Source organism: Candoia aspera, chromosome 9 (genome assembly GCF_035149785.1).
Source record: "Candoia aspera isolate rCanAsp1 chromosome 9, rCanAsp1.hap2, whole genome shotgun sequence".
NCBI classification, from domain to species: domain Eukaryota; kingdom Metazoa; phylum Chordata; class Lepidosauria; order Squamata; family Boidae; genus Candoia; species Candoia aspera.
In genome coordinates this window covers 12,836,029-12,859,858 of record NC_086161.1, presented here as the reverse complement: position 1 = coordinate 12,859,858, position 23,830 = coordinate 12,836,029, and the positions used below count along the sequence as shown (strand labels likewise).

Below are 23,830 nucleotides of genomic sequence, written 5' to 3'. Positions count from 1 at the left end.
TTTACAAACCACACATTACCCTAAGCCAAAGCCAGCAAACCACACTGTGATTTAGTATGATGTGGTAATCATTAATTATCAGTTCCTAGGTGGAGCCCAATTTCAATTGTCTCCGTTGTTTCAATTCAGCAAACAACACCCTTGTCTTTCAAGTGCTTTTGAATACACCTTTATTTAGAAAATGATAAGCAAACAGCTGTCGTGTAGACTTTGGAAAAAAAAACTTTTTAAAAACCAAGTAAGTTTATAACTATTGTTTGTAACATAATTTTCAAATATTCTCAATTTGATGTTCAAGAGTACAGGGAGGCTGTGGAATTATGGAGTTCACTGGAGTTGGGCGGCCAATAAATTTAAATCAATATTAGCAGAATTAGAATGTCCAGTATATGAACATCAGGACTTCTATACATCTGTTTGTGATTGTTTCAACAAAATATATTATCCTTTTCAAGAGGAAATGGCTGAGCTAATTGTTAGTGCTTAAAATGCAACATTGGTTTCTTTGAAGTGGTGATGTGCATCTTTGGACATTTAGTGATTTCACTTATCAGTTTTGCATTTAGGAGATGCATTCACTTTGTAGATGCTCAGATTCTTGTGAATGATGGATCAGTTACATACCTGAAAGGAGGACAACAGAAAAACATACTGCAATTGTTGATTGCTGTATTGCCAAAATAGCCCCTGAAGAAGATTATCTGTTCTCCTTCAGCTGTATAAGGACCTAAAGAATTTCCCTCTTTCTATATTTGAACACACATATTATTACCAGGAGGACTAACTGGAAGTTTATTCAGAAATTTTGACTGCATTACTGTTTAATGAGAGGCACAGCTAAGATGGAGCAGCCGCTTCCCTGCTGGGCTCCTTATATTTTATTTGTTCTCTCCATTTTTTTATAAACAGCCTACCTACAAATCTTAATTTTTATCTAGCTTTAATGGGTTTAATCTTTTTTCTTCTCTTAAGAACAGTGATTTATATGTTAATAATTTAACTGCAAATATATGTAATACATATATTTACATAATTGGTATATACAAGAATATTAGTATATGAGAGCTGTAAATTTTCATGAGTCCTTTCCTTGTAAATGAACTCAAATCAGTCCGCATCCCACCTACCGCAAAACGCTGAGCAAAGAGAGGCCAAGCTTCGCTCTTGCGCACCTCTAGCGCCGCCGAAGACGGAAGCGGCTCCGTCTGCGCCGGTGGAACCAGGCCAGAGCGAACAAGACCGCGTGGAGACGGTCGGGAGTTTCCTGCCCTGAAACCGGCGGTCCCCGCTGTGCAACGGCATCCCGTATCAACGCGACGTTTCCCACCAAAGGGAAATCAGGCGAGGAGGCGACGCCCCGCGCTTCCAAGCCCCGCGGACTGGCCTGAAGGGGCGCCGGCGCTCCTGGAAACTTTTTGTCCAAAGTCCGGAGAACTCACGTTTGGCAGTCTGGTAAGTTCAGTGTTTTTCAACCTTGGCAACTTTAAGATGTGGGGACTTCAACTCCCAGAATTCCCCAGCCATCATCTGGCTGAGGAATTCTGGGAGTTGAAGTCCCCACATCTTAAAGTTGCCAAGGTTGAAAAACACTGGTTAGTTTGTAGCATCTGGTGCCTCGCCTGCCTTGCGAAATGCAGGCCTAGTCCGTTTGGTCAGTTTAGGATTCAGCGCGTGGGGTGAAGCGAGGAAATGGCTGCGTTCACCCAAGGTGTTGAATCAAGATTCTGAATTTAACCTGCTTCCTGCGTTTGCCCAGTGCAGTAAGCCATAAAGCGCCCCAGCAGGCATGAGTTCACCAAACCACCCAAAATTAACCAGGATTAGAACTACTCAAGCTCTGCATGGGTGCAGGCAGCCACTAGGTTTCTAACTGGCCTGGTTAAAGGTACTATGTGAACTCAGCTTAACTCGGTTACCAGGTTAAGTAGGTCCACCACCCGTTGCATTGTAATCACATGCGCTCTGTTGTAAAGGATACTGTAGTCCCCTATTTCAGCCTTTCCCAACCTGATCCCAGAATTCCCATTCACATGACTGGGAATCCCAATAGTTGGAAGTCCAGCCCATCTGGGGTCAGCTGGGGAACCCGCGGCTCAGCACACACTGATGACACGGACTTCACATTCCTGACCGTTGGCCATATTGGTTGGGGTTGGTGGGAGCCGCAGTTCAGTGGCAAATGAAGCTGCTTCAATTGAAGTCCATTTTAAAGATTGAGAACCTTGAAGGTACCTTCACCCTGGATTCTTTGTAAACTGGGGGGAAATCCATTCTTCAAACTGCTTCCGTCTCTACTGCTGTGGAGTTAGCAAAGCTGCTAACAGCAAAGGCATGTATTTTCCCTCATGTGATCAGTCAGAAGCAGGTTTGCTCCACAGAGATAAAAAAACGTGTTAGAGTGAACTTCTTCATTCATTTCCCAAATTTTCGTTGCAGTCTGTTTTCAAAATCCCTGGAGTGGGGGATGGAAAGAAGGGAAAGCGCCTTATGGAATTGAGGGAGAAATCCAGAATGTTTTTGTTCAGTCTAAGCAAAAGCCTTCCCCAAAAAGAGAGGAATACTCTTCTGACCATTTTTGCATTTTCTGGGTTTGTGTAAAGTTTTATTTCAGAATAAAACATTATTATAAATATTCCATAATTATTACATTATGGAACATTTATAAATAATTCTGACAATGCGGGTTCTTGCAAATAAGATCCCTCGTCCATATATTGTGGGAGAGCAGAGCAGGGCACTAGCATGTCTTACCACACCTCTGGTAAATAAATCTGGAGGAGTCTGGGAGCACCTTTTTCGACTCAAATTTTATTAGAAGGCATATGTTTTCTGCAGCTGACTTCATCAGATGCACGGAAGTCAACTGCAGCTCACAAAAGCTGATAACTTTTAATAAAATTTGTGAGTCAGAAAAGACTCCTCCTGAATGTTTGCCACCATGGACTAACACAGCTCTCTTCCAACACCAGCTCCGCAATGTAAGCCTGCTGTCCTGCAATTGGATGCAAGTCCCACTGAATTCACCATATCACTCCTTAATCTGAACAGACCAGTACAGCTTGGCATACTGTGTCTTTGGCCAGGATAGCAATCGTGACCACAGAAGTGTCAGGACCGCATTTCTGAGATCTGGAAGAATGAAACCAAGCCCAGCCTCAATTCAAGCAGCATGGATTTCCCAGAGTTTGCTGGGAGACAGGTGGCATAAAAATTTAATAAGCTGCTGTTGTTGTTGTTGTTGTTGTTGTTATTTGTCTTTAAATGTGTGTTCACTTGAAAACTCCAAAAGCAAAATTGCAACTTTTCACATGAAATAATGCCACCCCAGATTTGTCCACAAGGAAGCAAATCCCATAGAGTTCAGTGAAATTTACATCCAGGAAATAGTAAACATTGATTGGCTGCCCTTCTGTACCCACTGAGTAGGGAAGTAACCCCATTAAACTCAACTGTTATTTATCGAGATCTCCTGTTGGTGTCCCACCCAGCCTCTAACCAGGTCTGACTTTCCCTTGTGAAAGTCTTCCAGTTGAGCTCAGCTCCCGGTGCCTTCATGGAATTGCCCTTCAAGATCTCTCAGCCACAGTGCAGCCACCGGGAGGTTTTTCTGACTTCTCGGCCTAGCCTACCGTGCCAAGATTTCCTGGTGGTCTCCCTTCCGAGCCCGCCCCTGGGCACCGCCTTGAAAAATCAGGCGAGGTCGCTCCGTCTCTCCCTTTCTAACTCTAGGGCTGGCCTGCGTGCGTGATGACGCAGCGACGGGAGAGGCGGGGCCAGCTGTTGGCGCTGTCAAGGCTCGCTCCGAGCGCGCGGGGGGCGGCGGAGAACACTGAGGAGGCGCTGGCAGGTAACGGGCCGTGAGGGGGGCGCTGGGGCTGAGTCGCTAAGCGGGCCCCGTGGAAGCCGCCAGCACAGAGGAGGTGTCGGGGCGGCGACGGCCGCCGCCGCCCCTCTCAGAGGCCGGGGCGGACGTCCAGGCCGGAATGTCCTTGAGGCGACGTCCCTCGGGATGGAACGGTGGGTGGGCGAGCGGGCGGTCAGCCGGTCAGACCCCGCGCTCCTTCTCGCCTTCCCCGCGCATGCGCCGCCCCGCCGTCCTGCACCCCACCCCGGGAGTCGTGCCGGGCGGCTGGCTGGCTTCTTCCGCCTTTGCCAGAACGGTCCCGGTCGCCTTTCCCCGGGGCCTGGCGGGTGGGCCGGTTTCCGGGCGGAGAACCCGCTTGGGAACGGAATCGCGCGCGAAGCGGGCCACGAAGGCACCCTTGTCCTTTTTCCTTCTTATGAATGAAAGCCATGGGGCGGCGGGGGGGAGCGGCCAAGCCAGTAATTAGACCTCCTTCAAGGCTGAAGTAGATCGGACAGCAATACTGACAGTGATTTTTGATAGCGAAAGAGAAAAACGTAGCCATATGTGGGCTGCAAAAATGTGTAGCAGAGAGCTGCAGCAGTGTTTCTCAAACTTGGCAACTTTACTCTGCTGGCTGGGAATTCTGGAAGTGGAAGTCCACACATCTTAAAGTTGCCAAGTTTGAAAAACACTGAGTACAGAGAAGTCTTGTATAAGGCTTTGCTGCCTTATAGAGATCCGGATTTATGCGTTGAAAGATCTGGTGGTCCTATACACGCTTAAGCACCAACCACACAAGCCATGTTTGAGGTTAGCCTAGTGCTTGAACCCAGCTATTGTGGATTGTCAGCCCTGGTCTCTGCTTTACTGTATTTTGGGGATCTAGTGAGTTGTGATTTACACAATAAATTGTGGTTAAATGAATCATGGCTTAGTGCAATATGTAAATTAAGCACATACATCAAGGCCCATTGGGTTTAGGTAGGTCGTAACTACTGTACAATAAATACTTGGCCTTCTCATAAAGACTCTGGATACATGGCTGTAATAGAGAATGAAAGAGAAAAAATGTCGTATCAGTGATTTCAAAGTAAGTTTTAAGAAAAAGGACAATAACACTATTTACCAGAAAAATGGAGGGAGAAAATTTCAAATAAGAGAGTAAAGCATATTAAATGAAGATATTTTGGGGTACAGTAGCGTTGAAATACCATAAATAGTTATAATAAGTTTAAAAAGTTTTGCTTGGCACCTAAAAACTAGTAAAGTTGGCACTACATATAACTTCCAGTGAAGAATATTTTATAGTGAGTAATGTGATATGGGAGAAAGGCTCTCTTCCTCTTAACTAAATTCAGTTCTGAAGAGCTTATTTAAAGAAAAAGCATCAGCCAATAGGTTTTAGGAGAGGAGATACCCCCTGTACATGTTTGGGTCTCAAGCTTTTAAATGTGAACAGCAGCATGTTGAAAAGGTTAGAAGGAATTAGTGAATTCTTTTTTTTTTTCTTTAAACAAAATTGCCTAGCCAAATATTATTGGTGGTTACGTGGCTATAGGAGAGCCAGTTTGGTGTAACGGTGAAGACACCAGGCCAGAAACTGGGAGACTGTAAGTTCTAGTCCTGTCTTAGGCACGAAACCAGCTGGGTGACCTTGGGCCAGTCACTCTTTCTCAGCCCTTGGAAGGAGGCAATAGCAAACCACTTCCAAAAACCTTGCCAAGAAAACTGCAGTGACTTGTCCAGGCAGTCACCAGGAGTCAACGCTGACTCGAAGGCACACAGACACACACACACAGCTATAAATTGAGTCTCCTCTATTCAGGTTGGAACTTAACCACTGTACCATACAGTATTTATCATCTTGTGCAGAACACATTGTACTCAGCTAAAATTCAACTGGCTGTGGAAATTTAGCCATTGTCTTTGCCTGTTGTGTGAATCAGGCCATCGCATTAAGCTATAATATGGCTTGTTTGGGCATAGCACGTTATATAAAGATAGCAATTGTGTTTCATAAAGGTGGTTTTAAAATGTTCCATGAACTCAGCCAAAGTGTCTTAAGGGGCCCTAGAGCACAAGAAGAAATGAAATGTCAAGTACTGAGTTAAATAAAATACTGTAAAAGTATTATTTTGCTTACTCAGCCAATAGCAGAAAGACTAATTACATTTTAAGGAACTTAGGCACTAACTGTTTGATATGTGTTGCAAAAGAGGAAGATAGAGAAAGATAATCACTGGACATTTGGTTCAGTTTCAGGGGGGGAAAATGATAGGAATAGCTAGGGTGGTTACTGTACCTCATGGAAAAACAAAACTGTCTCCATACATTCTTTTCCAAGGTGACTCTTGAGTTGAGATTCCCTTCCTTGTGTTGTGATAAGGAAGGAAATTTCAGCTGATGAGATTTTCTCTCACTTAAAATTTAGGATTATGTAAATTGTATGTATATTGTTCCTTGATATGTGGTCATAGTCATTAATCCTACATAGATTTCTATCAGGCTGGATGAAGTCTTGGCGGTTGTAATTTGTATTTAATCTGGTTTTATATTCAGAGCTACTTTAAAATATTGCTGCTTCTCTTGTCTCTTGTAGGATGCATTGTTCTTTGAGCTCTGAACAGTAATAATAAAGGAAGCTTGCAGTCTCCTTTTATGAGAACTTGGTTCTGGAACTACCAAACCATATGACTGAGCAGCAGGTTTCTTGTGTACTTTTTTTTCTTAAAAAATTGGCTGACATAAACTACCGTGTGCTTTGTAGTGAGGTAACTTTTCCAGGTCTTGACAGGTCTTCTTCCTTTTGAGTATATTTGGCAAATACATGAAGATCTGACATTAAGCCAGATCATTTTATTAGGTACATTGTAAACTAATTCAGATTGTATCACTTTATATCACTTTATATCTATCAGATGAATAGAATGAAATATTGAATATCCCTTAGAGGCAGATCCCTTAAATATTGATATCCCTTTTCATGACTTTTAAACCAAGCCAAAAAGAATATAGATGTTAATTTTTGCATTATAACTAAGTAGATATTTTTGAAACAAGAAGCTTAAGGAAGCAATGTTTGTGCCTTCAAAACATACATATTAATACTAAATTGTCATGTGACTATATAAATGGTCTTAAAAGTATCTTAGGATTCTCTGTAGTATATAATATCATTCAGCACAAAGAACTATGATTCCCAGACATCCACCCACAAGAGACTCTGAAGGGGATGAAGGCCAGCAGAATGTTCTCTTTTTTTGTAAAGCAACTCTTTTGGAAAATTGTCACCTCGTAATTGCCATCTGAGTTAATGAACGAGTTTGTTCCCTGGAGCCAGCTTTCACATGTGTAAGCAAAACACGGTCTTTAAGGATATATCATTGTGTATCCATTAAGGACCTCCATCCCAATTGGCTTTAGCTATGTATACTGTGTACATGTTTCCTCCAGGAAATTAGAGAGATGCATCTTTTTCAGACAAATTATAGAGCAAAACAGTGGCATCAGGACAGAGCAAGTACAAGTATAGCAGTCATGTTTCATATTAATTGTATCAATCCAGATAAATTAGTCACGAAAATTACTTCTAATTAATGAGTGATGGCAGGATAAACTAAATTAACAATTTAATTTGCCAAGAAATATTCCGCTTTCCTTCTGAAATCTTGCTTTAAATAAAGGCTTCCATTTTCTAATTTCCAGAACCATTATGCTTGCCTTTGGTTGCAGAAACAGTAAAAATAGGTTTCTGTGCAATTACTGAAAATAGGCACATGATCTAAAACAGAAGATAATGATGAGCCTGGAATAATGCCCTACCTACTAAGAAGGAAGATAATAATTGGAAAGCAACTTGTATTTGTTTGGATTTATCTGTACTTATCAATGGGTTCCAGGCAAATTAAATATTGAAAATAAAACTTGTTCCAGTATCTCAAGGGAAGCTAAAGCATTTCACCACCCTATAGTTCAATAATTTAAATAGCAGCCCTGATTATTTTAATATTTGTCAGACACTTAACAGTTAAGTAGATGATCAAGAAATGAATAGATTTTAAAATAACTGATTTAGCTAAAGCAATGTGTTTCAAAGAATCAAAATAATCAATTTTTATAATAAACTTCATTTTAAACTTTAAAAGTCAAGTTAAAATCCACCATAAACGTTGGACTATTTAGATCTAATAAAAAGTACTGTACAGTAACTAGAAACAAGTATTATTTTTTTCCTTTTGGCAGTTGTATATTTACTAGTGGTGAGTAGAGTTTTGGATTCAGTTCCAAACATGTTCTTTGGAGAATGCAGGGGCACAAACATAATACCTGTCTGCAGCTCTTTAAAATAGTTGCACCTTTCCCCAGGATACTGCATGAACCTGGAAAAGATTCACGTGTTTTAAATAAGTTTTAAATAGGTACTATGTTTATGTTCATGCTCCCACATGCTCTGAAGCATCATTTTTTAATTGAATCAATGTTACTCAAATCAGGATGTTGTGATTTGTACAAACAGGTGAGCGTCCAAAAACACTGGGATAAAATTACCGATGTGTCATTTTGGAATATTTCATTATGTTGAATATGCAAGATATTGACAGAGGTTGGACTCTGGCATAGCATATTGATCTGGTGGGTGACTAGACATTTGTGCTTCTTAGTGTATCTGTTTCTAATTGGTCCTCATTAGTCAATATCAAAAGAAAGTTTCCAAAACATGCTTATGGCTTGAAGAGATCTTTGTCTACAGTTTTCTAACGCTTGATATATTTATTCCTCAGTGCAAATATTCTTGTCACTCATTTCATCCTGAAATTTCCCCATTCTTCAGATTCCACTTAATCCTTTATTAAATTGCTTCTCTTACAACTCTAGATCCTACTTTCATTTTTAGAAAATAAAGGAAATTCCAGGTGTGGTTGGCAGACTTCTAGTATATTGTTCCCTTTCATTATGATTATCACAAAGGATTGTTTGAAGCATATGTAATAAAGAAGGACTATCATATCAGTTTTAAGTACTGCCCTTCTAATTACTATGTTCTGTTAGTTCAGAACTTGTAACTCTGACACGAATTAAAAGAATGGCAAAGGACGATTGGGTGGGTTTACTTGATTAGAAGAATTAGGTCCTGAACACAGTTAACTTGTTGAATTATTCAGCTAGAGTTTTCTTTAAAGAAATAATAAAATTTGCCAGTGTTTACTAACCCAGGATGAAATAATTGGTCATGTCTCCAAGATTAGTTTATGTAACTGAGCTTTTTACCACATTTTCCAATAACAGAGAATTATGCAACTTGTTCTCCATCTTCACATGAGAATTATAATGGAAACAATGATTGTAGTACAGTTTTATCCTATGCTATCTATTTTCACCACCCAAAGTTCTGTCTGTTCTCAACTATATCAACGTTCACTTACAATTTGAGGGACTTAATGCGGAACACCCATATTAAAAGAAATGAATAATTTAATTTGTAGATCTCTAAATTACTTGCTTCTGTTGTTGTATCATAATTGTACATTAAAACTTAAATTTCACAGTTCTAGGTTTTTTACTCCTTTAAACTTCATACAAATACATGTCCCTATTAATTTTTTCAGGCAGGAATAAAATCACTGGTTTCCTCTGATGAAATGGACTGTGATCCATTGAAACAAAGGCAATAATAAATTGAGTTAGTTGTTAAGGTGTCCTAAGATTCTTGCTGTTTTTGATGCAAAACAGACTTAACAACACTACTCTTCTGGACATTGTTTCATGTTGAAATTCTTTAAGCTGTCTTATACTGTGTGACCTATAAATAGTTATCTGTTAGTATTAATCTATTTTGAGGCTGGTACAAAGGTATTCTTAAGGAAAATGATTTTAAACCTAATTGTAAGCAACTGCGTTTTAGAGTATTATACTAGAGAAAATTCAGGTGTTCAAATTGTGATATTCTCATGACTTTGCTGATGTGCAGAAAACTATATATGAAGGGAAAGTTAGCATTTGAATGGTGACTGGATTCATAGAGTGTTCATGGGGAAAACCTGAACTAGTATGAATAGATGCCATCTGTGGAAAATACATGCTTTGCAAGTGGAAGCTTTTGGGCTAAGAGCTTGCATCATCAGCTAAATTATAGATGGAAAATAGTTGTGCCAGTGAAAGTAGACAGTACTGTACAAGCTGAATAATTCACTGCCTAATATTGTTCAGCTCTTTGTTTTCCAGATCCATAAGAGAATCTAGTTAAGAATACAATTAAGGATTCTTAATCCTTAATCTTCAATTCATGATTAATCAGATCTACCATACCTCTTTTGTTCTCTGTATGAATAGTGAATGATTCGAAATATAAATTGCCATAGTTTCTGTTGTGGCTTGTATCATTGATGAGTCTTAACACTATTTCCTTTGGTCCTTATCCACCATTGTAACTTCTATCTCTAAATAATGGTGTTTGTTAATGAGCTATATTTTTCCTTCTCTTGCAATCAAATTGGCTGAAGTAGTTTGTTGCATCACTCAGGGCAGTCTATCAAAATGTCATTCACTGAAATTGTTAGGCTTCAGTGCACTTAACTGTTTGCTATACTGTATCTATTTTAAATGTTTATATAATGCCCTTCATTAGAGCTTTCAGGGTGATTTACAAAAACGTATTCATTATGATTTTCTCCACTTTATTACCGATTTATTGAATGAACATTAAGTAAATCTCTTGGCTGTATCATGGTATGAGAGTTCTGTAACTAATAATGAAATCAAATGAGCTTGATTATTTTATTAGCCTGTGTACTTTTGTTCAAGTCACTGACTCGGATTTTGTTTTTCTCCCAGCAGGAATCTGTCTGTTGCTGCAGGACAAAAATGTTTCACTTAAGGACTTGTGCTACTAAGCTAAGGCCACTGACAGCCTCACAGACTGTTAAGACAGTTTCTCAGAACAGACCAGCAGCGCCAAGGACGTTTCAACAGATCAGGTGCTACAGTGCACCTGTTGCTGCTGAGCCATTTTTGAGTGGGACTAGTTCAAATTATGTGGAGGAAATGTACTATGCTTGGTTGGAAAATCCAAAAAGTGTACATAAGGTAAGGAGTAGCCTCCCTGCAGTGAAGCTTTTCCTTCCGCACGTTGGTACTCAGGGTTTAAGGCTAAGCGTTTTCAGGTAAGTGCAATTGGTCAGAGCTGGAGCTCCATCTTGAAGATGAGGCTGGAATCTTTATGAATACATTCCAGTTTCAGTTGTGCAGAAACCTGGTCAACACAGGACAACACTGGTGAGAAAGGCAGCAGATTTGGAAGAAATTTGTCAAGTTTTGGGCCATCTTCCCCTGAAGAATTATTCTCCTGACTCCATCAAGGATACAAAAAAAAAAGGAAGAGCTATTTCCCTTGATTGTAATCTGAGGAATCACAAAGCAGCTGTGGATCTTTGCTTCTGAAGTAATAGAGATGGATCTTGGATTGGAGAAAAGCACTTGTACTCTTTACATTGTTTATATCCTAAACTCTTTATACTGTTGTATAATTTCTCTTTATACTGTTTATACTGTTTAATTACTTCAAGCCAAATTCAAGAACTACTGCAGGGTACAGTTTGCAAGGGCTGAGATTATGTTTAGTTGCAGTTTGTGCTAACAGTATTTCTATATTTCATGACACACCAGAAGATAAAACTGCATGTTATGAGATGTACAGCTGGTCCAATTTTTCTGTTGCTTTGTTTGCAAACTAAGTAATAGAGGACTCATTAGTATTGGTTACTCCTTTGAGGACGAAATCCTTTGTCTTGGATTCTAAACACGGCCATGAGAAAGAATTTGCCTGGAACAGGACATGAAGTCTATATTGCTCAGTTGGATTTAACTGGTGGTGATTACGTATTTGAACTTTGACGTTTCTGTCACAGCTCGAGATAGTTGCAACACCACATAGGTTCTCTAAACTTTTCTTAGAGAAAGTAGTCCCCGCCTTTTGAGATAAGACTAAATAAAAGCCTGGTGACTTGTTTGAAGGTCAAAGATTTATGGCATAGAAATCAGACCTGCTGACCTGTTGTAAAACTGGCTAGGTCAGGATGTAGTTTCCAAGGCAGTGACAGAGCAAAAAGGGAAGCATAGAACAAGATCATGTTAGAGATAGTTCAAGGATAAGCACAACAATAACGTTTGCATGGTAAATGGTCTGAAGCCCTGAAGTAATGTAGATAATTGAAGAGAAACACAGAACAAGACAAATTCAATTTGCTGATTATACTGACTGATACATGGCCTATTGAAATGTCTTCTTACACTAATCCATACTGCACCAACTGCCACTGGAAAATGAAGAAGCATAAAAAACAATACTGCTACTTTCTAGGCCAGCATAATTTGTATTGCCTTTTTTCAGAATATATGCCATTTATAAATGCCCACAAAATGCTGTAGAAATTAAGGTGACTCTACTCAATAGGGAACTATTCTGAAAGTACAACTTTGTTCCTCCCCGTACCTTTTGGGGTCTTGTATTTAAATATGAAAGTGCAGGTCCAAATATTCTCTGTTTTCTCTACAATGAGAAATTCATTAGAAATGGAGTGGTTTGCGAATAAAATCTGATATTCATATTTATATCTTTATTTGTATGCTGCCTACTCTGTAGTTTCTAGGCCACTTACAATCATAACAAACAAACATAAAAAGAGCCACTGTGCAGCGCTGCCCCCTTACCTAACTAGAGCGCCAAACAGTAGAGCGCCCCCCTCCCGATCTTTTGATGCTTTAAATAAGAATTGGGGAACCTATTGCCATCAAGACATTACTGTATATGATTCAGTGCAGCCTCAAGCAGTGTGGCCAATGGTGAGGAATGCTGGGAGTTGTAGCTCAACAATGCTTAAAGAACCATAATACGTAACCTCTTTCTAAATGCTCCCTCTCGCTTTCTGTTTTCCTTCTTCAGTAATTAAACTCAGTTTACTCTATAATTTCCTTTTAATCTTTCACCCAGTACTTATTTTGTAGTAAAGACTTTCTATATTTTACCCTTCCTATTCTCCTGTTATTCTTTTGGAAACATCTCTTGTCCACCTACTTTGTTTCCATGCTATACATAATCTATTAAATTTGAATAATCAGTTTATCCAATTCAGTGTTCCTTTTATGTCTCCACATTCCTGTAATTATCCCTGCAGTCTGGATTTTTTCCCTTTTAATTCTTTAGATCTCCTAAATTTTTATTTTCTCCTACTACCATCTCTAAAATTATTATTGGAAATGATTAATTGTCTCCTCCTCTAAGCCCCTCTAGGTAGACCAGAGCAGGAATCAACTCCACAGGAAGGCTACAACTATTATTGAGATTGGCTATAACAAAAGAATCTTACAAGTCTGATTATTCTGTACCACCTCATCCTTTTAGTTCAGTGAATTAAGGAGATGTCTGCCTGAGCTGCTTCCAAACGTTATCATGTTCTAGACTTAAAAAATGCTTTGGTCCCTTTTGCTTAGGCAACAGATCCTGCATAAGTTCATCAAGATCATCATCTTCCCTCTGTGCACTTCCTCCCTGCTCACCATGATGATCTCTAGATAAGGAGAGGGAAACTTGTTCCTAGGAAAGGCCTTTAACCCATGGCAGAATCCCAATCAGCTGCTGCAATTGATAGAACCAAGTCTAATGGAGAGCAACATTTGTAATATTACAGGACTTGCATAGGCAGAGGGTTGCAAAAAACTTTCCCTGCCTTCTTGTTTTGCATAAGGTGTTGCTTGCATTATTCAGGGCATGGGATGTTGCTCTTCAACTCTTTTACAGGCTTTCCAAATCAAGTAGAATACCATCCTATGTTCTGCCTCTATTTTCACCCCCAAAAGTTCTCCCAACTTGGCCAATTTTCATTACAGTCTAAGGGATTTAATGTAAGCTATAGCCATTCTGTGTCACCTAATTCAAAGACCATGTTTTCTATGCAACCTTTGGCAGATCCTTTGTTTCCTATCCCTAAAAACTTGGGTAAAATGAAAGCTAGAATGGCAGAGGAATCCAGAGTTCCTGGCAGAACATTTCAACAAGCCTTAAAGTCCTGTCAGCTACAAAGCAGCAGGATCACTTACTGCTGCTTTTTTCCTACTGGGGCAGAGGAAGGCGATTAGACAAGTGCTCAGATTGTTTAAATGTAAGTATTTGGGTCCTTAGCAAAAGATTTGCTGAGGATCCATTTAATATTTTTTTAGCCTTGCCTTAGCCCACCACACCTCCATTTGAGATACTCAGAGGCCAGAATAGTTGTCCGTAGAGGTCATGGAGGAGGTTGGATGAGGAAATAGGACCTTCTTTACCATTGAAAGGAGACTTCCCTGCTCTCCTCTTGATCTTTGATGGAACCCTTACATAAAAGAACATAACTATATGGGGAAGAATCATCTAACTTGACTACTTACTTAACTAATCACTCCTTTTCTAAGCCTACCAATAAAATATGATCTAATGCTAACTCCTAAAATTCCTTTACAATTGGTGGTCCACAGATTGCTAGAGTTTATCATCAATTATTACAGGAGGACGCAAAAGCTAGCTTGACCAGAGAAATGGCTAAGTATACCTGAAGAGTGTTATAGTTCAGCTGCACTTGCCTTTTTTTTTTTTTTTGGTAGGTTTAATTTGTTTCAGAAGACCAGGAAATGTCTAGAGGCAGTTTATTATTCTCTGTTCAGTTTCTGTTCATAATTACACTATGCTACTACCCTCCATGGAATGAGATTGGAGGAAAATGGGACTGCGCTTAGTGCCACTTGTTGAATAACTGTAAAAGATAAGCTCTTTTGTGTTGGACTAAGGTAATCACAAGTGTAACGGTAAAATTCTCCATAGTTTTAATGGCTTGAGATACTTTAGAATAGTGACCATCTAACAGTTGTCTGAACTATGAATTATTGGGTTGCTTTCACCTGAATTATATGAGATAATATAATTATATTATTTAATTATATATAATTACATAATTATATTATGAGAGCCAGTTTGGTCTAGTGGTTAAGGTTCTAGGCTAGAAACCAGGAGTCTGTGAGTTCTAGTCCCACCTTAGGCATGAAAGCTGGCTGGGTGTCATGCGCTGCCTGCCTCTGAATAATGCTCAGACACTGGTTCGATGGATCAGGCTCTGGTTTATTCACAGCGCAGTTACAGCGTCGGAAGAAAAAAGCTGAGAGTGACAGGAGCGCGCCGGTGCGGGGTTTAAATACCCCGCGCCGGTCAGCGCCCCCTCACTCGTGGTCACGTCACCCCCCTTTGTCCAATACGTTGCCCTGCCGGTGGGTGAGGGGTTGTGAGGCCCCGCTGGCGTTCCGGGATCGCCCATCATCGGGTTTTCTATTCATCCGGTGATTGCTGTCAGCTGGGCGATCTCCGTTGTATTGGCGCTGATGGCTTGGGTGTGCTCCGTGATCCGTTTAGTTATTGTTTGTTGGCCGTTAGTCGTTGTGAGTTGATGGCTACTTATCTTGAGCCCCTTCTCCTATTTCCTTGCTATTGTCATGTGTGCCATTGCGCTGATGACTTCAGCTCAACGGCACTCATGACACTGGGTGACCTTGGGCCAGTCCCCCTGTCTCAGCTCAAGAGCCAAGCAGCTGTAGAAGGAGAGTTCTAGTCCCGCCTTAGGCATGAAAGCCGGCTGGGTGACCTTGGGCCAGTCACTCCCTCTCAGCCCAACTGGGTGCAATGTAGACTAGCCTTCTCATGGTGCACCCCGGGCAATGTGTCTTGTCATGGCTAAATAGTCTACACATCTGGCTGCTGGACCTCACAAGGATTGCCCAGCAAGAAAAAGCAGCATGAACACCAAACGGCTATGCCACACAATTAAAAAAAAAACTAAACTGAATTATGTCATAGGTCATGTGTTGCTTTCATTTCCTCTCCTTTATTAATATGTACAAAATCTGAGATCACCCGTGTAACATACAGAATCTGCACTATTCCTGCAATCACCTCATTTAACAATTTAGAATTGCATGAACTTTGTTAAAAACTATTGAAGAGAAATAGAGAATTTAGTATGTTCCATTATAGAAAAAAACGTGTCTGCACTTGCAGCGTAGACATTTTTTTTCTCTTTAAGTTTTTCACAAGCAGGTTAGATTTTCCCTCATATTTGGAAAACCTAATAGCAGCATCAGGTATTCAAGGCTGAGAAAATGTCTTTGGTTTTCCTTAATCTGTGATGTTGAAGAAATGTCTGGGTGTGAAGAACGAAGAATGTGTGGGGGGCCTGCATTCATACACATGTATATATTACCATATGGATTTTATTGTGCAGGATCTTGCTTCATTTTAGGTGAGCTTAAACCTAAAGCATTTGCATGTTTGCAACTTAAATTTACTTGGTATACAGTAACTGAGTGTTAAAGTGTAATGATATTTAAGCGTTCTGTTTGCTTCTCTCCTTTGCCATGTTATAACCATTAGTCTAATAGTAGAAAACACTGAATTAAGTGTATTATAAGAATAATTATGAGCTTTCAAATCGCTGTATTCTATCTGTTCCATAAAGTTTTTCTTTTAAATAAAATTGTTAATGAAGTATTGATGAAATGGAGACCATATTGGAGAGGTTATGAAGAAATAGTACTCTTTGTCCTATGGGTCAATAAGAGTCCTAACCAATCTTTCTTACCGTATGTTGTCACATTTATGGCGGTCAGTTGAGCAATTTATTACAATAGAGGTCAAAGTTTTATATCAGGACTTGTGAGTCCTCTGTCTGATCCTTGTCTGCTTTTGTATCTGGCAGAGCAATAAGACAAAACCTTATCAAAAAAACTAACACTGAGAGCTGTTTTGTTTGGGGTTTTGCAAAAAGACTTGTTTTATGTCATGACAAAGCACGGGTTATTGCTTAGGCAAGAAACGTATCTGAAATTCCACGGGGACCAAGGCTATGTAGCCCTTTGGAAATAATCTGGAAAAGTTCTCCTTTGATTCCAAGAAAAGGTGCAGTTGCTGTAAACAGTTGCAGATAGGTGCTGTGTTTGTATTGTCTGAAGCACCATTTGGGAATCAAATCTGAAGCATTGTGTAATCATGGCCCAGAGTCTGTTTTTTCAAGATCCGTGTTGGTATGTCTTGATTTTGTCCTAAAATTCATCTTGTATAGTCGTGTGATACACAGTTTACATAAAAAGATGATGCTGAAAATAGGTTCAGCAGGAGATAACGGGGACTGATACTACTACGGTACTAAATTGGCAGGAGTTCATGAGATATCTTTTTCTCTTCTGACATCCAAGAAACCTTCTATAACAATGGTGCATATAATTATCAGATTCCTGTATTTATTCCTTGCCCATTTTACATTGATAGGTCCATGTAACAGACAAAGGCAGAGGTTCAACAGAAGTACCTTCTGTGAACTCAGCAATATTTAAATTTGAAAGCAAAATAACTTTTTGGTTACCTAAATTTCCTTTGAGAATCTAAACACTTTTTTTTTAAAAATGTGAGAGAACATGAATAAACTATGGTATTGTGGGCATGCCCCTTAGTTTAAAGAAGTGAGATTATTAAAATAATAATCTGTAAGTAAGTTATTACCATTGTTTCCTAACCATCAATATCCAGGGCAAAGTCATAGAATAGAAAACATGTTTCTTATCGCATATGCATTTAAGTACAACATGTGGTACATGCTTTGTGTTAGGTTATTCACTGATTTCTAGGAAGAAAATGCTGTCCTAAGCATTGCTTTTTCATTTAACTTTTGTTTATGTATATGTCAGAAGCAGGACTGAAAAAAATCTTGGTAGTTGTACTGACACTTTCTGTACACTTAAATTTCCTACTGAAGCCTTTGAACCTGCTATACCCTGTTGGCCCTCACTGCAAGGACCAATCGTTATTTTAGCAATTTGATCAGTGCAACAATGCTAGAGAGGTGTTGAACTATTTTGGTGTATTATTGTAAACTCCTGCCCCCCCCAATTGGACTAAATAATAGACAGACAGACAGATACGTAATTCTTCTGATTTTGATCCTTGTCTGTTGCAATCTGCTTATTTTTCTTTTCCAGATAGGTACCTTTTTTTGTTCTATTATAGCAGGACTAATATAGAGATTTAAATCAAAAGAACACCACAGAAGACAAGGGTTATCATTGCTATTCTCCATGTTCTACAACTCTTATCATATGAAATGAATTAAGGGGAGACGGTTAGACTCAGTCTCCAAACTACATTTTGGGTATCTCTAGTACTGTGTCTAGTAATGTACTACTGTGTAGAAGTTATAGAAATGTAATTCTGCATTTGCCTTTGTTAAAATAGATTAAGTTATTTGGAGAAGCAATTCCCTATAAAATGGATTTTTATTTTTATTTTCTTTAGTCATGGGACATATTCTTTCGCAATGCCAATGCTGGAGCTGCTCCAGGTACTGCTTACCAAAGCCCCCCTCCATTAAATACCAGCCTATCAACACTGACACATGCACAGTCGCTGGTTCAAGCACAGCCAAATGTAGATAAGTTGGTGGAAGATCATCTTGCAGTCCAATCACTTATTAGGGCATATCAGGTAAGGGGTTTTTTTTTAATTTTTTTTTTATTTGTATGTGACAGTTATTTTGTCAGCCACAAGTCTAGAGATTTGAACTTGGTGCTTAAAAAGAATGGAGCATTCTTGGTCAACTTGCTTTACTTTATTACAGTCACTGACCAGAATACAAGTTAGCAGCAGATGAAACAAACTAAAAAAGTATAGTTCATGGCAAGATAATTGATGCAATCAGAGTGTGTCTGGTTTTACAAACAGAATAGCGAAATTTGGACACTCACAGAAATTGAACCATACTGGCCTGATAATAGCATCTCTACATAGAATAAATCAGAATTGCCTGGATATTTTGTTAAATAGAGAATTATAAGGACTCTTGCATCCTATAGAAATGCAATATAGCAGAATCCAGAGTCTTAGTTCATACTGTAGTGGATTTTTAAAAAAAATTATGATCATTGGTTTAATTCTCCATTTCAGGTATTTTTCAGTATGGTTGTGCAAATAAAATTTGCCAAAATCTAATGAGATTCCTACCATATTTTTAAAAACTGAATAGGGTTCCAAGATCTGAAAAGTTGTCAGACCCTGTGTTATATAATTTGTATTATAATGTATTCAAAGCTTTTCAAAGCCTTTTTTTTCTCTTGATTAAAAAAGTAGTTTTGGTTACTCCATTTTTACTTTATTCTATATTTTCATTGAGATGTCTGTAATGGATCATGAAGCATTAATTAAAAATGTTTCAAATTCTTTCATATTTCAGAAAATTACCTGCTTAAGAACATTATTATGATTGCTCTTGTTATATTCATATTTTAGAATCCAATAACTGCTGTGGTAAATTGCCTTCTTCACACAAATGTTGTTACTAATTTGGAATCCAGATACCTGTTCCTTAAGCATCTTTTAGGAACAATATCTCCTTAAAAAAATATGTTTTGCTTTGAGATAGCACAGCTTAAAGAAACTTCTTCAAAGAAATGCTATAAAAGTCAAGAACATGATTCTTATACGTAAAACTAGAAGAAAAAAATTAATTTCATCATAGTTAAAACTGTTCCATACAGATAGGGTAAGATAAGTGCCTACCATACTTAGTAGTAGTAGTTTATTAATTGATTAGTCCTGTGACCTTATCAATAAAATAAAATTGAATTGTCTAATTCCAAAAAGAAATAAGAGAAAATACGTAATACAATACATATAAGGTAATACAAGGAGTCAGTAATCAGATGTATGAATCTCCCTTACAGGATACTCCAGTTCGTTCAGTGTATTGGGTTCTCATGACCACTGCCATAGTTATCATCTTAGCAGTTCTGTGTACAATATGCACATTAGAACCCAGAAGGAAATAAGGCTTGGATCCCAGTGTACTGTTCTTTCTAGTAGGGGTGATAGATATTTAAGCCTAATGGATACATATAATTGGCAATTGAACAAAAAATGAAAAATATTTATTTATTTATTATTCAGATTTCTATTACCGCCCATCTCCCCCCAAAGAGGAGGACGCTGAGCGGTTTACAATAAAATTATCCCTTTAAAAACCTCAGCATATAAAATTACAAAGTCAACATCCAAAATACTAAAATAATAAATATAAATATAAAATCCAAGTGGGAGAAATCACATTAGGTAGGGAGAACTCTATGCCACCAGCCACCCCCAGGAAGAGCTATTGCCCTTCCCGTCCCAGGTGAGGCGGCAGAACCAGGTCTTCAAACCCTTCCATACTTAGTCATATTTCTAGACATAACATTTATTTTCAAATCTGCATCCTGGTCTGGCCTCTCAGATTGCACCGGCCAAATTGTTTTTATGAGAAGAGTTACATGAGACCTTTTTGTTACTGCAAAGAGAGAGGTGACTGGATTTTCTTGAAGCTTAGCCCATTCAGAAGATTCCCAGTCAAAGTACTGTACATAAATATAGGGAAATAGGAAAAAAAATACCTTAACAGGATCAGTTTCAGAGAGATCATTATATTTTAATAAGATATGTTCCACCCTTGCTAGACTGAGGAAGTATCTATATCTAGCAAATGAAGAAATTGCACTACATCTCCCAGGATTTTATCTATTCACGTCCTTCAGATTTCCATCTGATGCATAGAACAGGGTAAAAACCCAGTCATCTATGGCTTCATCTGTGTGGATGTTGTCCAAGCATTCAAATCAACACAACACAGTAAATAGGAGAATTAGAATTAAATTGGTCTAATATAAATTGCATTCTTTGTGTGACTTTCTCAGAATAAACTTGTAAACATTAGCCACAGAAATTGTTTGTGTTTTTGTTTCTATTTTTCAAATGAGCATTGTTAAAATGAGCCACAAAAATAAACGATTATGAAGACTTTTTATTACTGTATTTCCTATGTTAAAGAAATAAATATCATTTCTCTTTTGCTGCCTAATAACAATATTCACAACATCGACTGGCATATTGGTTTGGACTAGCAGCATTTCAACAAATTTGATGGTGAAAAACCCCATAATTAATGTTTAAATATTTGTTGCAGATAAATCAGTTTGATATGCAAATATTAAAGACTGAATGAAATAAGGAGCAGGAGATCTCCATTTTGGGATACTGTCTTAACATCTTATTTCAACATTTCAACAGATCTTAGACTAAGGCTTATTCAACAAAGAATAATATTTTGGACTTATTGGACTTAAGTGTATTCGTATTAAAATGGAATTAGTAAATCATTGTATTGCTGGAGAGACAATGAGAATAATGTTTCATTCAAGCATACATTCCTTCACTTTTCCTAAAATAGTTATATTCTGGAAAGAGTTCTATCTCAGCGTTTATGAAACAGGTTTTAATGTTTTCAGATGCCCATATCTGTTTGGACTACGTATCTTTATACGTGGAAATTAGCAGCTGGACAGTGGAAATTGATTTTCCAAGTCCTTATTGCTAAGAGACTTGTGCTTCAACATTGGAAAGATAAATTTATGGCCCCAATTACTACTCAGTGGTCTGAAGACCTGATGTTACTTGCAACTTATAAATGAGTTGCGTATAGCAATAGATTATATGTGAATTATTATAATGAAATACAGTAATTATTTCATGAAACTTTTGTGTAAAATTGTGTGTGTGTGTGTGTATGAAATATCCTTCTGTATATCATTTTTGTTTGTTTTCTCTTATCTTTTTTTCCAGTTTAATTAAAGAAATCAAGGGAAATTTTTAAGTAATAAGAAGCCACACAACTCTTACTAAATACTTCACACTTTTTTTACTTCAAAGAAAAAATACATTAGTATTTGAATGCAGGCTAGTTTTAAAATTCATATTTCTGTTGAAATACAGCAGCACTGATTTGGATAAATTCAGTCCTTGCAGAAATCCTGCAATGGGAAGGATGATTGTTACCCAACTTCATGACTAATTTTGTTGTTGTTTCTAGGTCAGGGGTCACCACATTGCCAAGCTTGATCCTCTCGGCATTAGTTGTGTAAATTTTGATGATTCGACAGTAACTGATTCTCCAAACGTTGGTGAGAATTATTCTGCAAGTTAATTTTAATATAATGTTTAACTTTTATACCCCTTTCCTTTCCACCCTTCTTTCCCCCCATTTCCCTCTTTTGGTTTCCACTATCCTTTTCATTTCTGGCCCATTTCATAGATTCGAGGGCATCATGTAGCCCAGCTCGACCCATTGGGCATCTTGGATGCTGATCTGGACTCTTCCATTCCAGCCGATATTATCAGTTCCGCAGACAAACTGGGTGAGGGCTCCAAAAGCAGATAGTGCCGCATTGCTTGGGCTCCTCTCTCACTTTCACAGCTTCTAGTTAAATTGCTTCACTAAATTTGAAGGGAAAGGTCTTAAGTTTCCTTCCTAATGATCACTTTCAAAAAAATGAATGGTGGCAGCGTTGATCTCTCCCGAGTCACTTACTACTCTAGACGCAAGTGATAGCATACCTAGTTCAAGACAGCTTGCTCTCTCCTCCCTACAATTCTTGTGATTTGGAGTCCAGCTGTAAGAAGGTCTGACTAGCAACTGTGAACATTCTGCCACTCCAAGAAAATGAGTGTATTAGAGTGATGGACACATAAGCATCCCTTAACTGAAAGTATCCTAAAGGTCAGTAGAGCTCTTGTTTAGAGCTCTGGTGACTTCCTCAGCCTAGAGCTCTGTACTGATGGCTATTGTAGGAAGGAGTGGGGAAGAGAGACAGTTTCTCAGATGTCTTCCTCACTCACTTGAGGTAAATGCATGATTTAGGGCAAGCTGCACAGCTAAGAAGACACACATATACAGTTTCAACGTTGACTAATGACTCCATCAGTGATCATGATAAGGAAGCTTTGGAATGCATTCCCACATCTAATCAAAAGACTGAAATGATGCAGATCCTTGGCTGGAAAGGTGCATGTGTGGTACTCAGGTGAGGGTGTACTTGCTGAGCAATACTCGGAATTTGTTTTTCCAGTACAGCTCATTGTGTTCATTAATTCTGGCCACTATTTTTTCCTTCAGGACAAGGCAAAATATGGTGGCTGAGCTCTACTGATCTCTGGTGCTTTCCACAGGTTAATCAACCTGGCTCTGCAAATGCTTCTAAGTAGCATGCTTCTAACTTAGAATAGAATCACAATAATGACAACTAACCCCTTTCAAGACTAAAATGTGATTAGAATATTTGTGCATGTAAAATAAATGATGTGCTGTTGACTCATTCAGAATTGACTGTGTATCCATTAGAATGGGTATGAGTGTATTGGTGTATGTGTTGGTGAAATGGAAGGCATCTAAGAAAACAGCAACATAACTTTGATGAATGTGTAAGAACACATTGGGTGCAGGTGACTTTGCTAAAATTCCACTCTGAAGTTATTGCCCCTGTACATTAAGCAGGACTCCAAAACCCAGAAGGTTGTACCAGGCCCTAACAGATCTCCAATATTGGGGGTATATACTGTGGAATTCCTTCCACATTTCACAAACATTGAAGATTCTCCTTAAGCAAGCATAACTGTTTTAGGATAATGGAGTGCACTGGAGTGGTGGTAAGTTCAGAAGGAATTAAAGGTGTGCGTGTATGTGGGTGGGTGGCAGGTTTATAAGTTTGGCCCCTGAAGAATAAGAAATTTGACTCCATATCCATTTTTTTTACTTTGATATAATTGCTCAAGAGTAGCTCTATTGCTGTTGGTACTTTATCAATAGTACTGCATTTAAAGAGTCTCTCTTTTGCGGGGAGATGGGCAGTGGCAAAATTTGGTAAATAAATAAATAAATTTAAATATCAAGAGCCTATTTAGTTTATCATTACTGTCTTTTCTCATGGTATTCATCTATGTAAATCCTAAAGTATTAATTATTATTACTGTTCATAAATTCACTGTCTTCTCTGAAGAAGGTGTATATGAACTGCTTTGGATAACTTTAATAAGAGAGATCTAAGTATTTGAAACAATTC

The 23,830-nt window shown here is 38.5% G+C and overlaps 1 protein-coding gene across 5 annotated transcripts in view; it reads left to right on the top strand.

Annotated features, from left to right (window-relative positions):
* The first annotated feature begins 3,754 nt into the window (after positions 1–3,754).
* Positions 3,755–23,830, top strand: part of OGDH (oxoglutarate dehydrogenase) — a 53,256-nt gene continuing 33,180 nt past the window's right edge. For 2 of the 5 annotated variants that reach the window (XM_063311160.1, XM_063311157.1), the window contains exons 1-4: positions 3,755–3,847; positions 10,682–10,930; positions 18,207–18,395; positions 22,027–22,129. In XM_063311160.1, the coding sequence (XP_063167230.1) occupies positions 10,709–10,930; positions 18,207–18,395; positions 22,027–22,129 (514 nt within the window). In that variant the 5' untranslated portion in view covers positions 3,755–3,847; positions 10,682–10,708. Of the gene's footprint in view, positions 3,848–10,678; positions 10,931–18,206; positions 18,396–21,804; positions 21,896–22,026; positions 22,130–23,830 lie in introns of all 5 variants that reach the window. The other 3 variants (XM_063311161.1, XM_063311159.1, XM_063311158.1) reach the window with 2 other exon arrangements.